The following is a 15029-nucleotide window of genomic DNA, read 5'->3' as shown; positions in this document are numbered from 1 at the left end:
TTATATCAATCAGGGACAAAGAGCAGTAGAATGGACTGCAGATTTATTTACATAAAAATTTCACAGAATCATTCAAATCACTGAGACATGGATTGTTGTTAAAGGGGTAGAGAACATTTTTTACACTGAGTGTAGATGTCATCACTTATCACAGCTTTTAGAAGTCTTTAGTGACCTTTAATCTGAAAACATGTGCATGCCCCCAAATCAGCTATTACTGTCAGACTGTGGGGTTGTAATTGGTAATAGTAAAGGGCATAGTACTGTCTCTCAAAAGAGAAGTCTTTGTGAATATGAAATACAGTCTGAAACGAAGTCACATTGCCACAGGTGATAAATCTCTACCAAGCACGCCTTTCCCCTGGTGTGTTCTCTGAATCTTTTATAAACCACTTCCGATTCTCTCCCTTATACCAACCTTTCAGTGGTCACTTCTGCTCCGCGCGCGCGCGCACACACACACACACACACACACACACACACACACACACACACACAGACACAAAGACCTTTGTGTTGTGTTTGCTGGCTCCCTGTGTTATTGCTTTGTCTTTGATCCAGGGTGTGAGGAATATATGCCATTAATCATTGATGTAAAAGGCTGTTCTTCTATTGTCTCCCTTTTGTAGGAGTAATGGGTGAATATGAACCCAAAATAGAAGTTCATTTCCCTGATTCGGTTCCAGCTGCGAAGGGATCAGTGGTGAAACTGGAATGCTTTGCTCTGGGAAAGTAAGTCAGTCTCAGTGTGAATGTGGCACCAGCTGCAGGCACATTTATGCATGAATTAGTGCTACTCAAGACGCTTTGAGGATGGGAAGGTGCAACCTGTTTGATGCGCGAACATGCAGTAGCATTACTAATCACAGTATCATCAATCCATAGGAGAGCAAGGACTACAGTATAAAAAACACATGGAAACAGAAATCAAAGTTCTTTTCCCAGCTAGTGAAATCTGAGTGAAAATGGATGATAGCCCCGATTTGTCGGGAACAATAATTCAAAAGGCTTTTGCTTCATAGACTCCTCTGCATGCTTTATCGCATTTTGATCACTGGGATTGACAGTTGTCATCATGGGGACTTTTTGTTCCTCTGTTGCAGCCCTGTCCCAGAAATAAGCTGGAGGAGAACCAGCGGAGTCCCTTTCCCCAGCAAAGTCAAAATGAAGAACTCCAATGCCGTCCTTGAAATCCCTAATTTCCAGCAGGAAGACACAGGGACCTATGAATGTGTGGCGGAGAATAGCCGAGGCAAAAACGCTGCACGGGGTCGCATTTCTTTCCATGGTAAGTGAACCATTTCAAATTGCATGAGAGAGAATCCGTAGAGACTCTCTCTCTCATGTGTTTCTGTAACAGATATCCACATTTGTAAAGGAAACATGCATGTGACCAGCAGCTCCAATGTCACTTGTTGGACAGAAAACCTATAGCTGTCTATAATGTGTTGGTGTGAAATGACGTGGTGTTCATTTAGACTGTAAAGGTGAAAATAGTGAATTTTAGAGGCTCTCAATAATTCATTTCCAGTCAGTATTGAGGTTTTCCATCTCTGGTGAGAATAACGTTGATATTACTGTTTACCAAGCCATATTTCTCATTACGCTGATAATGCAATTGTTGAGTTCGAACTGCCATGATGTATTGTAAGGCTGCTGCCATGCTGTCTGGCTGTATGATTCCTGATATCACTAGGAATCCAGTGCTTGCAGATTTAAAATGCAATTGTCTTTGTAAAAGCGATCCTTTCATTTATTCACAGCAAAACCTCACTGGCTCCAGACAGTGACTGACACCGCTCTGTCCATTGAGGAAAACCTCCTCTGGGAGTGTAAGGCCAATGGAAAGCCTAAGCCATCCTACAGCTGGCTGAAGAATGGAGAGAATGTAATGGCTGAGGTATGGAGACCTGTTAGACTGTTCATAATATGGATACACATGGGCTGTATGGGTACTTGCTTAGTACAACTAAAGCTTGAGTTGCTACCAGTCTCTCTCTATCCCTGTTTCCCTGTGTTCACATAGCCAACAACTTAGCTGATGGTTCGCTCCATCCTGACTGATTGTGGGCGGCATGAGAGGCTTCAATTGCATCTATGTGTTAGCCTGCAGCTACAGAGTTTATGTATTTTTTGCTGCTTTGGTATTGCCTTTTAAAATGTTGCATTGCTTTGATGGGTTAACAGCTAGCTAGCAAGTACTAACTATGGAACATTCATTGAAAATAAACAGAAAAAAATCTATAAAATTAATTCAGAGCTTAACATTGACCCCAACGATGGATCTAACCATCCTCCAAGCATCGTTTTTGAGACATTTTTCCTGTAGTCTTTCAAATAATAGTTATAGAGAACTGGGAAGCTTTGAACGGCTGGAATCAATTCCCTGGTTACTCAGCTCTGTGACTTGTTGATCATGTTCCTCTCAGTGTTAGCTTTATAGTTATTAATTCTTAAAGAGAGAGAGAGTAAAATATGCCAATGCTGACATGGCTGTTACTATACGACAGGCTATAAAATCCAAAATAGATGTTAAGATTTGGCTCACAGTGTTTACATGGTATCTATGTATGGAGGGCAGGTTTGTACCTAACTAATGTATTTTTCCCACTAAGCCCCACCTCCTCATGTGCATCCACAGTGTCGAATGCAACCTGCAAAGCCACTCCCACTGACAGATCAAATTAGCATCCCAGTATTGTGGTATGCTGCGTTCAGGATCTCTGAACAGCTGATCGGGTTAAAATTCACTCCTAAGACATCAGCAGACCTGTCCTCGTGGCTTTTCCAACTGAGTAGCCACAGCAAATAAATGACTTATTAATGTGCTACTGCTGCTATTGCTTTTTTTGTTTGTGTCTATGTTGCTGGTCAGCAGTTTTTGTTTTTTTTTGCCACTGCCTCCTCATCCCTTCCCCCATCCCAATCTGATCGTACATGGAACAACACACGGCTATAAAGGCCTTTTTTCTATTTCTCCTCTCCCGCTGTCCTCATCCCTTCATGGTGTACCAGTAATTGCCCCTGTGCCTTTGGACATAGACTGGCCTAGCACTGGATATGCAGAACTGCCTCTCTCTCCTCTGCAGGGACGGATACAAATCGAAAATGGGGCCCTCTCTATAGCTGCGTTAAACCTGTCAGATGCCGGGATGTATCAGTGTGTGGCGGAAAACAAACATGGCATTATTTATTCCAGCGCCGAACTAATGGTGTTAGGTAAGATTGCCTTCCTCCCTGCTTTTATCCTCCTTATCTGTCCGTGCGTTTGATCATCTCCTTAGATAAAACCACCAGCCTGCTATAGCTCTCCTCAGCAATCAGTCTGCAGACTCATTTGATGTCACTATGGGCTCTGCCAGCAAAAATATGAATCTGATGGAGTGTCTCATTTTACTTTCAATCGTTTCATCATATTGATTTGGATACTACAAACGCATTTCTTTGTGGCATTGCGCGGGCTTTCTCATGTAGATGGTGTATTGATTTATTTGCCGAGCTTTGATGACTTCTATCTGACTGGCTCGATGAGAAATTCAATTCTGTCTTGATATGCGATGACACTTGGGGGTCCAAATGATGGCTGACAAAATGTGATGATGGCAGACAAAGTCTAGTGTAGACACCCATCGGAGCCTGCGGGTCGGAGGCTGGGTGGGGGTTGGGTCTGTGTGTATGTGTGTGTGTGTGTGTGTGTGTATTGTGTTCATAGCCTTAAGCCCAGTAGGCATTTGTGCTGAGAGTCAGCTGAGATTTCGAGCGGCTCTCGCTGGGGACCGAGGGAGAGTCACTCCCAATACAGCACAGATGATCTGTAAAGGTTCAAGTCGCCTATGTTTTTTTAATCTGTTGTGTTTCTCTACCCCCTCGCACACAGCTTCACCTCCGAGTTTCTCCAAGAGTCCGTTAAGGGCCTTCTTAAAAGCTCGCTCAGGCAGCGAAGTCACTCTTGAGTGCAAGCCCCAGGCCTCACCCCCAGCAATTAGCCTGTGGAAGAAAGGCAATGAGATCCTGCAGAGAACTGAGAGGTAGGATAAAAGTCTGAGTGAATATTCCTAGCAGCTTTCATTCACATTCAATGCGCGTGGACTTGTGTGCAGACGCATAGGAGGAAAAGCTAATGAAGAGAATGAGAGCAAAGCACCCACTAGGAAAATTGCACATGGCTAACATACAGCATGCCTTCCCTCATGTGCAAATAGCGTGGGGTGAGGAATGAAGATGCTGCCTGGAAGTATCAACACAGTATGCATAAAACATTGTAGATGATAAAAGATTACCAAATGGAGTGGCTGTTGAATAATGTCTGTCTGTCAAATGGCATTTATTTATAGGGGGGATTTGAAAAGTAAAGCTAAAGCACATGTACCTGCAATAGTCAGAAGTAATGGGGTTCTACTTTATCATGATATACACACAGAATGTGATGCAGGCAATCACTGAAGCTGCGCAGCCTTCATATTTTAGAGAAAGCATTGTTTTAAATTGAAGAGCAGAGGTGGATCACTAAACCAGAGCAAAATTGCACACATATGACACGATTCAGACCTTGAGCAGACCTTAAGCATCACTTAATTATGTAAAGTGCCATAAAACAGTGCTTAATTTGGTGTGCTGTTCTTCTCTGTCTGTTTTCCAATGAAATACAGAAACAGGTGAATTCCCAACGTTATGTCACTCAAAAGATTTCCGGCATCGCTAAAGACCCAGTTAAAGGTGGAAAAGTCTAAAAGCAAAGGCCTCAGCGGCAAGACATGACAAATTTGATCAATCCGTCACCAGACTTTTCCATCAGGGACAAAAAAAAGCCAAGATGGTGACTAAACTCTCCTGCAAGCCGGTTGCGCATCGAAAATTCTCAGCACACACACCAGGCGGGAGGGACTGAATAGGAACAACCCAAACACAGGCATCCCAATGCACTGAAGAAATGTGTAACTTTGTGCTGTTTGAATCGCTCCCATGCTGCTTATTCAAAAGGAGATCTGAAACAGAACAATGCGAGCCGAGCATCTTGTCAATACAGTGCTGAGGCTCCTTTGTCGGATTCAGATGAGCAGTTGCATCTACAGCTATAGAAACTGGTAGAAATGCAAATTCCCAAGCTGGCTGACATTTAGGCACACGGCGTAACAATGGATCCACTGAATGTGAAGCCCACGTAGTTCTTCAAGGTGGACTACAGTATGTTGGTTGGGAAATTGTGTATACATGTTAGCTTAACACTGTGTCCGTATGAACATGCCAAGCCAGATGCATTGTTCTCAACAGAGGATGGCAATTTACAAGTATGAGCATTTGATAATCGATCACATTAGTGATTACATCCCATTAAAATTGGATCATCATTACATTCATTCTAATATATAAACACACATACATAATTGTTGGCTTGTTCTATTCAATTGTTCTAATGATGTAAGGTATTGTTTTTAATCCTCTTGATCACTTATTTGTGTGTTTTTTTCCAACACTGGGTTTCACAACTGCTCTTGCTTGTGCAGTAATGTACTAAATCATATTAAGGTTAGACTGATGTATTGGGCCGATATTGGGCTTTTATTAAATATCAGATATCAGCCAGTCAGTGTCGTCCACCTCTGATATAATGGAGGTTCCTCCTGACCACAGCTACATAAAAACAGTCAGTAAACTACGTTTTATTAATCTGTTTAATTGTTCAATAAGGTTCTTTGTAAGTTCATTCTTCATTTAAAGGCAGTAATGTATCCCAGAGTTTCCCCTACCACTGAATAGGTGGAGTGGGTCACCCTGCTTTAAAGAGCTGCTCACCCTAAAAAGAATTTCATTAGTCTGAGCCTCAGTGGAGAGTTTTAGTGTCCCATGGCGGTCTAAATGCTGATTCAGAGGCTTTTCCACCCTAACTAGAATACAATTCTGGGGGAAACACTGAATACTTGTATTTTCTGGGCATGAAAATGGTCAAATTTACAGATGCTGAATATCAGCACAAAATATCAGCTATCAGCAGGTTGGAAACATATCATGTGTGGGTTGTTTTGGAGTGACATATGAAACTATCTATCTATCTGTCTGTCTGTCTATGATTGCTTCCTTTGCATGCATTTGTCTTCAGTAGAGCAGTCTTCCTCTTTGACTGAACTGCAGCCCTTCAGTCTTAACTGTACCCACTCCACCTTAGTCAAAACAGTGAAAAGCTGCTTTGCCTCCCTCAGGATTACCCTGCTTCCCAACGGGACGCTGAAGATTGCCAATGTAACCAGGCGGGATGCAGCCAGCTACACGTGCATCGCTAAGAATCAGTTTGGGACGGCGAGCACAACCGGGATGCTGATTATCACCGGTGAGCCTGTACAATATCCTGCTCCTCTCCCTCAGCAACGCCCTCAAAATGAATTAGCCTTTATTGCCTCTCGGCTCTTCCAAGTTAAAGGTCAACCGTTCGTCGTGACTCTCTCTGCACTTCCGACTCTTTTCCTGAGCCTATTGTTAAGAGGTAGCTTCGATACGGTGCATGTGTAACGTTATGCGAGGTGATTTTCAAATCAAAGTAACTCGTATGCATTATACTAAATAGCGTTTAAGCAAACAACAAAACATTATCCTTAATTTAGTGAAAGGTTATCATTTACAGATATGGCAACATAACAGGTTAATGTAGTCCTCCAGTTGAATCCGCTGCGTGTGTGTGTAGCTACCGCACTTATTTTTCTCATTAGCTTCTTTTCCTGTCATACACCGACAGCTGAACCATTTAATGTCGTAGAATTTAATTACCGTGACCTTTCCTCGACTAGGCTAGCATACTCCGCAGCCTCCGATTCACCACAGCCACAAACGGGGAACGCGCTCCCATCTCCGTAATCCTGCTTCAAACATTTTCTCCCCAATTGACCACGGAAGACACAAAGTGTGAACCGGAGATGTCATTAAATGTTGTTAATGAACGGCCATGGAATGTAAGCGCTTATTAAAATCAGGAAAGGCACGCGCGCCCGTGGCCGGCGGAGCTCGGTTTAGTCATGAATGGGAGCAAGATGGCGGTCGCGGCGGTCACGGTGGTGTTAAAGGTTCCCGTGGCAGAGGCATTAACATGCGTACACTGTCGTCTGTTGTCTGGCCAGAGCCCACCAGAATCACCCTGAGGCCCACTAACATGGAGATTATTGTTGGCGAGAGCATCGTGTTGCCCTGCCAGATTGCCTGCGATCCAGCTCTGGATGTCTCTTTCTCCTGGGCGTTCAACGGCCAGCTCATCGACTTCCAGCGGGACGGCGATCATTTTGAGAGAGTGGGCGGGGTGAGTCATCTCGAGCATTAAACTCAACTACTCTCCGGCTATTCTGGGATTAATTGGGACATACTGTGTGATATGCTCCGCTGCCCTGCTGAGGGCTTATTAGACACCAATAACACCCAAGCAGAGAAAGTTATGCCAAGACTTGCCCAGTTGAAAAGTTTCCTCATGGTCACTGGTGTATGGAATATCAGAACGATAGAGATATCTATTAAGAATCGGTTACATTCCTCCATTCATATCCTGTAAAAGCCTCAATGAATGGCACTATGAGGTCAATAATCGGGATACTTACCTGTGGAATTGGCTGTGAGAGCTGCCATGTGTTACATTTCTGAAAATCTATTGGTGAAATGCCATTTCAGGCAGAGAGAGGGGCCACATTAATAAAGTCTTTATACTTTTCATCCCTTCAACTTCTAATTTCCTCACCTCAAGGGAGAACATTTTCTTATCGTTTTCCTCTGCTATAATTGAATTTGCATACCTATTTATGAGTCTTGTGCCCCGAAATAATTAAGTAATGAGTTGGCTGGCATTAACCAAGGGCAGGCCTGGCACAAGTAAATGTTCATTTGAAATCCTTATGCCTTGAAATAATGATAAGTGACAACTCTTTGTTGAATATTTGTTCCTTTTGATGAAGGGCAAAGTCAATTGTTCAGAGCTTGTCTGTACCAAATTACTTTACACTGCCTTTTTGTGTTTTTATAGTGCCATTTATCATCCAAGGTCAGTAGTCTGATCGCTCTGCCATCCATGGTTAAGGCTAACATCATAACTGAGCTCCCCTCACCATGATGTGATCATGCTAAGTTCATAGCTGCATGGATGCAAATGGCAATTACAAATGACATTGAAATATGTGGATAGGCATATAATGAGATATAGTTTTCACAGAATCTGTTTCCCCTGCCCAGAGAGATTACCAGCCCCTTGCTCAACAGCTTCTGATGAATTAATTAACATAATTAAAGCAAATCTGCCTCATCACTTCCTGCCTGCCAAGGCAGGACGCCTTGCTCTCGACCGCTAGCTCTCGGCGCAGCCAGCTGGTGGCTGCCATTGGAGAGAGAAGCAAACGCGGTGACCTGAGCATATACGCTGTCAGGGTAAAGGAGATGAAAGGGAGAGGAAAAGGGAAAAGAGAGAGGCAGTCCTTAGCCCATGGCCACATATAAGTGCCATTCAGCTTTGCTCTGCTTTGTCAGTGCCTCAGAGAGGTGGAGATCCACAGACATTCATGGCCAGTTTCTATAGAGCTGAGCTATGGTCACCGGCCGCTGGGGATGATGAAATCTGCCATGACTGCAGTGAGTCTTACCTGGCTCGCCCCCAGTTGACTCGTCTCCAAACTAACACACTCCATTTCGCAGGCTGACATGCTTTGTGACAGGCCACTTCAAGAGGTAACGTTTAGGATGTGGCTTCCCATGCAGAGTGAAAATGAGACAATATAGCTGCTTCAGGAGAATGATAGGGTCTGGGTGGCATGTGCGTTATTGCACCGCCATAAATTACCTCTTCCCTCTGCATACAGTACGTCATTTTGAAATTCTCCTCCGTGAAGCCACACATAACTGTGGCGCACATACACAGACGACAAAGTTAACAACGTCTTATTATTTGTTGTGATTCTCTGCTTTCTTTCCCCCATGGCATTCAAGTGCATACAGCTCATGTAGAATAATATTTGCTCTTTAGACTGGGAGTTATACTCCTATCTCGCTTGGGCTTATGTAATTACAGAATAATTAGGATCGTCTTGCCAATTAACTAGAGTATGTTTGTTTTGCGGGTCCTGTGTGTAGCTGGTAGCAGGTCGGTGGGGGGTGGGGGGTGGGGGTGGGGGGTGCGGGGGGGGGGGGGGGGGGGGTGCCTGAAGGACAGCCAATAGCAATGTTTGTTCAGAGTACATCTGGCATATCTGTTGGCTTTCAAGTGACACAAAAATCAGCGGCTTGGGGACGGCGTGATAAAGTGTTATAAATGTTAGATATTCCACAGCCGAAAGCAGAAAATACTGGTCGAAGATGATGAAGATGAAACTATGTTGCTTAGGTAATGGCGCTGTTCCATTGTTTGTATTGACCTTATTTTATCTATGATATTATGCCCTACCAGAGTATATCAGGGGATCTGATGATTCGTAACATCCAGCTGAACCATGGAGGGAAGTATGTCTGTGTTATTGACACCGACGTGGAGAGCCTGTCTACCTCTGCTATTTTGGTTGTCAAAGGTAAGAGAACCAAGTGATTTTATGGGTATGCACTCATACGTTCATATTAGCTAGTGCATGAATACAGTATATTCAGATATTATAATGTGACATTAAAGCCTCTGTAGGAGTAGTCAGACTGCTGAAGGTATGCTTGGGAAGTTTGACATGGAGAGATCTACATATACATGTTCTGTGAAAAAGACCCTGAGGCATCCTGTAAATATAATGGTGCGGTAAAGAATAATGGATGCTACCTTAGTGACAGTTGTGTCAGGTTCTGTTTTCGTCATATTCGCGCTGCTGAAATTTAAAAATGGCACACATTGAAGACGTTGGTACATGTGTGACTTCAGCCACAGCAAAGGCAGCTTAGTTGATATGTGTTTGGTGTATCTAGCACACCATGGTGGCTTATCTCTGGTGATTTACATTGGTATTCATGCCCTTAACAAACTGTAATAGCTGTCCCAGGTGCTTAGGGAAGGCAATGTTTATCACAGAAAATGGCTATAATTGGCTCATTTACACATCGGCAAAATACCATGGAAAGCATCTGAATAATGGAACAGTAGAGCTAACAACAACAACGCGGTAATGCCACTACATGTAACATTCATAAACACTTGCCTCTCTCTCTCTCTCTATTGCCCCCCCTCTTTTCTTTCTTTCCTCTGGTGCCCCTTCCCCTCAAGCCCAATTCCACCCTCTTTCCCATCCAATATCTCCTTCCAGTGTTGCCAGTCCCACGTTCAGTAATCACTTCTTAGCCCCACGCATCTCACACATAAAACTAAAGGTCCCTGCACGCACAGACCAAGGACTTAGGCCTTAATTATAGGAGGTGTGATGGCCTTGATGCGTACCAAGGGGCAGAAGTAGAATCTGATAAGGGGGAGGTGTCTAGGGATGGACGGATACAGCAAGAGGATGAGGCATGACGTGAGACAGGAAGCTCACTCTGCTTATTGTCTGATTGAGTTAGGTCCCCCCGGTCCTCCGGACAAGGTAACGGTGGAGGAGATCACAGACAGCACAGCCCAGCTTTCCTGGACTCCCGGCAGGGACAACGGCAGCCCCATCACCGGTTACATCATCCAGGCCCGAACTCCCTTTACTGTGGGCTGGCAAGCTGTTGACACAGGTACCCTCACCTGCTGGAGTAAGCATGAACGTAAATAGTAACAGGGCATTAAAGGAGAGGTTTGGTGATTTTGGACCTATATATAATTGGTCTCTTGTAATAATACTGCTTTGTCATTTGCTTTTCTGGTTCGAGAACAAGGCTTATTAGCCTACATGGTTGAAATGTCTTGCCTGTAGCACCGTTCCTCCATTGTTGAGCAGTAAAAACATTGTAAAGCTGCACTGGGCAACTTTGGTGGTCCCGAATAGCAGCGAGGTGGCTGGTTGAAATTTAGGAACTTCAATACCCAGAAATCATGCAGTGTGACATCAGTAAAATGCACACACCATGCTCATGTTTACCAACCCGACCGATCTGTGATGCTTTATACAAAAGAAAACCAAAAGGACGAGAGAGGAAAAGACCTAACGTTGGTGTGTCCAGCTTTGTCTGGACAAAGAGCTGCTCACCGCTGTTTAGAAGTTTCAATGCGTCACTTCCTTTGGGTGGAGAAGTGTCCATACCAGAATTTCATTTTGGGCAATTAAGGCGACTGTGCAGCGTCTCATTAGGGGGATGGGACGCTCTTCTCTACAGCAGCCCCACTTTGTTAATTAGGCTGATAGGATGGGTGTGTTTTTGCATACAAATTTTGCCTGGTGCAGCTTTAAAATTAGAATGTATTCCCTATTCATCAGGCAACATGGTAATTTGATAACCCTTCGATGAAAAAAATCTTACGTGGTGCATGTGGTGCTTTCTTTTTTACGATGCGGGTCCTGTTTTGTGACGACCGCACTTTCTAAGGGTCCAATTTCCACTTTGCAGTGCCTGAGGTGGTAAACGGTAACATGCTGACAGCCACAGTGGTGGGTCTGAATGCCTGGGTGGAGTATGAGTTCAGGGTGGTGGCTCGCAACGCTGTCGGCATGGGAGAGCCCAGCCCCGCCTCTGCCAAGACCAGGACGGAGGATGCCAGTACGTGAAACTCTCTCACTGCAATAAAAGAAAACACACACACACACACACCCCTACACACACACACTCCCACACAAGGACGCTAGGCATCTGACATTAAAAGCTGCTTGAACCATTTGCTGATTTGACAGATTAAATGTGATGCTCCATTTACTTAAGGATGCCACATACACACATGAGGATGTGCACGAGCGCTCCTCCACTTGCAGTATCGGCGGTGCCATCGCACTGCAATGCACAGATAGTCGAGTGGGAACGGGAATGGAGTGGGTTGAGTCGAAATGCCATTTGCAAAATATTTTACCAGACAGGTCTTGGCTTGCTGTGAACGCATGGTGACATTTGGGCGATATCAGTAAGTTGCCGCGAATGTTAGTTTATTTGCACAGGGTGAGGGATTTGTGGCCTGTAAAATAGAAAACAATATTTGCTGCATGCAGCCTTGTCATAAGGCTACAAGTACAGTGTAGGCTTGTCGCTGAGCTTTGTAAACTGTGTTCTAATTGCTCCCCTCTGGGCTTTACCTCTCAGTTCCCGATACAGCTCCCACTGATGTCGGAGGTGGAGGCGGCACAAAGTCTGAATTAGTGATAACATGGGAGGTAAGTCATCTGTCACATTTTACTGTTCTCTCCATCGCCGAGTAATGGTTTTGCTTAATTGTGCAGAATTGAATGGAGCAATTTTATGACCCGCATTAGAGCGAGACACCTCCCCTCTGGCTTAGCCTCCAAGTGCCATTTCTCCCTCCAAATGGGATTCCAGTCAGGGATACAGAGTATTTCCTCTGAAGACGTCTACACTTCATCCACAATTACATACCCGCGCAGGCGAAAGGTGATGCCGGAGCGGTCCTGGGTGGTGATGGAGCGAGAGCGGCTGTGTCTAATCGCGGCGGGCCTCGTGTACAGGCTCGTTTGGCTAACGCGTTTGGCGCAGAGACGGGCCCGTCTGTGTCCTCGTCTGTATGCGTTTTAATATCACTATAGTTTTGTGTTTTGCTCCCAGCCTGTGCCGGAGGAGCTGCAGAACGGGGAGGGCTTCGGCTACATCATCGCCTTCAGGCCGGTGGGCAGCGTCACCTGGACGCGCGCGGTGATCTCCACGCCGGGGGTGTCGCGCTACGCCTTCCGCAACGACACCATCCCGCCCTTCGCGCCGTTCGACGTGAAAGTGGGGGCGTACAACAACCGAGGGGAGGGGCCCTTCAGCTCTATCGGCGCCGTGTACTCGGCGGAGGAAGGTACAGTAAAGGCAACACGGAGAGTAACGCTTAAATAAGCCATAATCTCTCCCCTTACAAGTACGACCTTGAATAGTAATGATGAAATAAGTTTTTTTTCTCCAGCACTGCTTTTTCCCTCCCCTCTCAAGCTGGGAGTGTCAACTTGATATTAGTTATTGCGGCGGTAGATTACAGGAAATCCTAGTAGACACTTACCACACCGCGCTGTCAGGGAGGTATCCTGTTAATTGAATTTGCCGGGCAGATAGTCTTCCCTTATGTCAGTCACAGATCCCATTAAAAGAGAGTGGTGGAAATAGCTTTTCAGTGAAACTACAGGTCTATTCTGTGCCTTCTTCTCATTGCTATTAGTGTGTGTGATGGTGTTGGATGAGTCTCTGGGATTCTCACCAGCGCTCTATTTCTGCAGTCCCCAGTGTGGCTCCTAAGAGGGTTAGGGCTAGAAGTGTGTCTGCAGCTCAAATTGAAGTGATCTGGGAAGCTCTCCCCTCCACCCCCGAAAGAGTCCTCGGATATGAGGTACGTTGTGATTCACTGAATAAGAGCAAAATAAGAGCAAAATCTTTTTTCTTTTGTTGTTTCAAATAACATGGTAATGGTTCTATTCCCTATGGTTTGTTTATCAGCTCATAATCACTCTTTCATCGTTCTTTAAATTAGATTTCATGTTTTTTTTTTTTTAAGTTATAATATTCTACTATATCTTCGCATGTCTCCCTACAGAGGTTTTGTCTTATGAGTAATAATATCATGAAATGACCTCGCCACTTCAGTGCACCAACAGCAGCCCCATAGAGGGGGGAAAAAATCCCTCATCCTTTTAAGAATGCAAAGAGAGCTTTGCATTTTCTCCCAGTGCTCTTTCAATATCTGTCACCTCTGCCCCTCGGCACAAAGCTCCCCCGGTTGCCATAGCGCTGGACACATTGTCCTTTTAGAATAGGGCTCATTTCTCCAAACACAGCCCCCGGAGTGGATTTAACCCGCCGAATCTCGATAGGCGGCCGTCAGCATGGATCTGGAGCCGTAGACTGCACATGTACGGAGCTCATGATGCTCCTCCAATTGGATGTTCTCGCCAATTGCCAGTACAATCCAGTTTCAAAATAATGTAATCACTTATTACTCTCCATTACTTTAAATTGAATTTTGGTCATGCGATAGTCAATCCTCATCATGCACCGTCTTAATTGATAACAAATCTGAAAATAATTTATTGCAGATGCATCGGGTACATGGAATAGCAGGAGTATCCCAAGGGTGGACTTCACATTTCTGTTTAATTATTTATTGACTTAACTCTTATGTCACTTAATACCAGACACATGAATATTGAATATGACCCAAAGCAAGCATTGGATTACTTCATTTGCTTCATCAAATACGTCTTCACCTGCGCCCTTAATTGGAAGTTTATACCCTGAAGGAAAGCAATTAAACGCTGTGCATCTTTTTTTTGGGGAGAATACACTATCCCGCCTTGCTGTAGCGTTGCATTGTTAGTACAGGTACAGGATGTTTGAAAGGCACGCATTTAACCATAACCACTGTACTTTCAGCGCTCAACCTGCTGAGACAATGGTAAGAACTGAACTTGTGATAGCATACCACAGAACAGGCGATAAATCATCGGTTTCCCCTCTGGGGTTGGTTATCGTATGGCCCACTAATGACCTGTTTATATGAACAGGATGGGGTTGAGAGGATGTGCATCAGCAATTGAGAACCCAGTAGTGAAAGATTTATTATTCATCAGCCCCCCCCCCCCCCCCCCTCCGCCCCACCTTCCCCTTCTGTAATACAAACAGCATTTCAGATTGGAATATGCATATCAATGATGCGGCAAAGGCATCACTTACAGGATCTTATGTTTCACGTGTATCGGAATCTGACTGTTTGTGTGTCTGTGGTCCGCGCCTCCGGGGGGGGGGGTGTGACTCGCTTAACAGGTAGTGTACTGGGAAGATGACACCAAGCCCGACACCGTTGGCAAAGTGAGAATATCTGGAAACTACACACTGGTTAACGTCACGGGGCTGATCGCGAACACGCCGTACTACCTGGCCGTGGCTGCTTTCAACACCGCCGGCTCCGGGCCTCAGTCGGCACCCATCAACACCACCACAAAGAAACCACGTGAGTCCATTGACATCATTTTTAAACAAGACCGTGTTCGTAA

The 15029-nt window shown here is 44.9% G+C and overlaps 1 protein-coding gene across 1 annotated transcript in view; it reads left to right on the top strand.

Moving 5' to 3' along the window:
- Nucleotides 1-15029, top strand: part of cntn3b (contactin 3b) — a 33641-nt gene that overhangs the window by 16750 nt on the left and 1862 nt on the right. Inside the window, exons 6-19 of the mRNA XM_071539965.1 lie at nucleotides 630-732; nucleotides 1104-1288; nucleotides 1764-1900; nucleotides 3090-3219; nucleotides 3878-4028; nucleotides 6198-6325; nucleotides 7107-7282; nucleotides 9404-9521; nucleotides 10486-10644; nucleotides 11455-11604; nucleotides 12136-12206; nucleotides 12613-12847; nucleotides 13260-13369; nucleotides 14800-14986. Of these exons, the coding sequence (XP_071396066.1) occupies nucleotides 630-732; nucleotides 1104-1288; nucleotides 1764-1900; nucleotides 3090-3219; nucleotides 3878-4028; nucleotides 6198-6325; nucleotides 7107-7282; nucleotides 9404-9521; nucleotides 10486-10644; nucleotides 11455-11604; nucleotides 12136-12206; nucleotides 12613-12847; nucleotides 13260-13369; nucleotides 14800-14986 (2040 nt within the window). The remainder of the gene's footprint in view (nucleotides 1-629; nucleotides 733-1103; nucleotides 1289-1763; nucleotides 1901-3089; nucleotides 3220-3877; nucleotides 4029-6197; nucleotides 6326-7106; nucleotides 7283-9403; nucleotides 9522-10485; nucleotides 10645-11454; nucleotides 11605-12135; nucleotides 12207-12612; nucleotides 12848-13259; nucleotides 13370-14799; nucleotides 14987-15029) is intronic.

This window comes from Centroberyx affinis, unplaced genomic scaffold, assembly GCF_046629955.1.
Source record: "Centroberyx affinis isolate AG114_WGS23_722 - 3 ecotype Tasmania unplaced genomic scaffold, CSIRO-AGI_Caff_v1 ptg000209l_1, whole genome shotgun sequence".
Classification (NCBI taxonomy): Eukaryota; Metazoa; Chordata; class Actinopteri; order Beryciformes; family Berycidae; genus Centroberyx; species Centroberyx affinis.
Note: the sequence above shows the minus strand (reverse complement) of the source record. Positions and strands in the feature narration are given on the sequence as shown.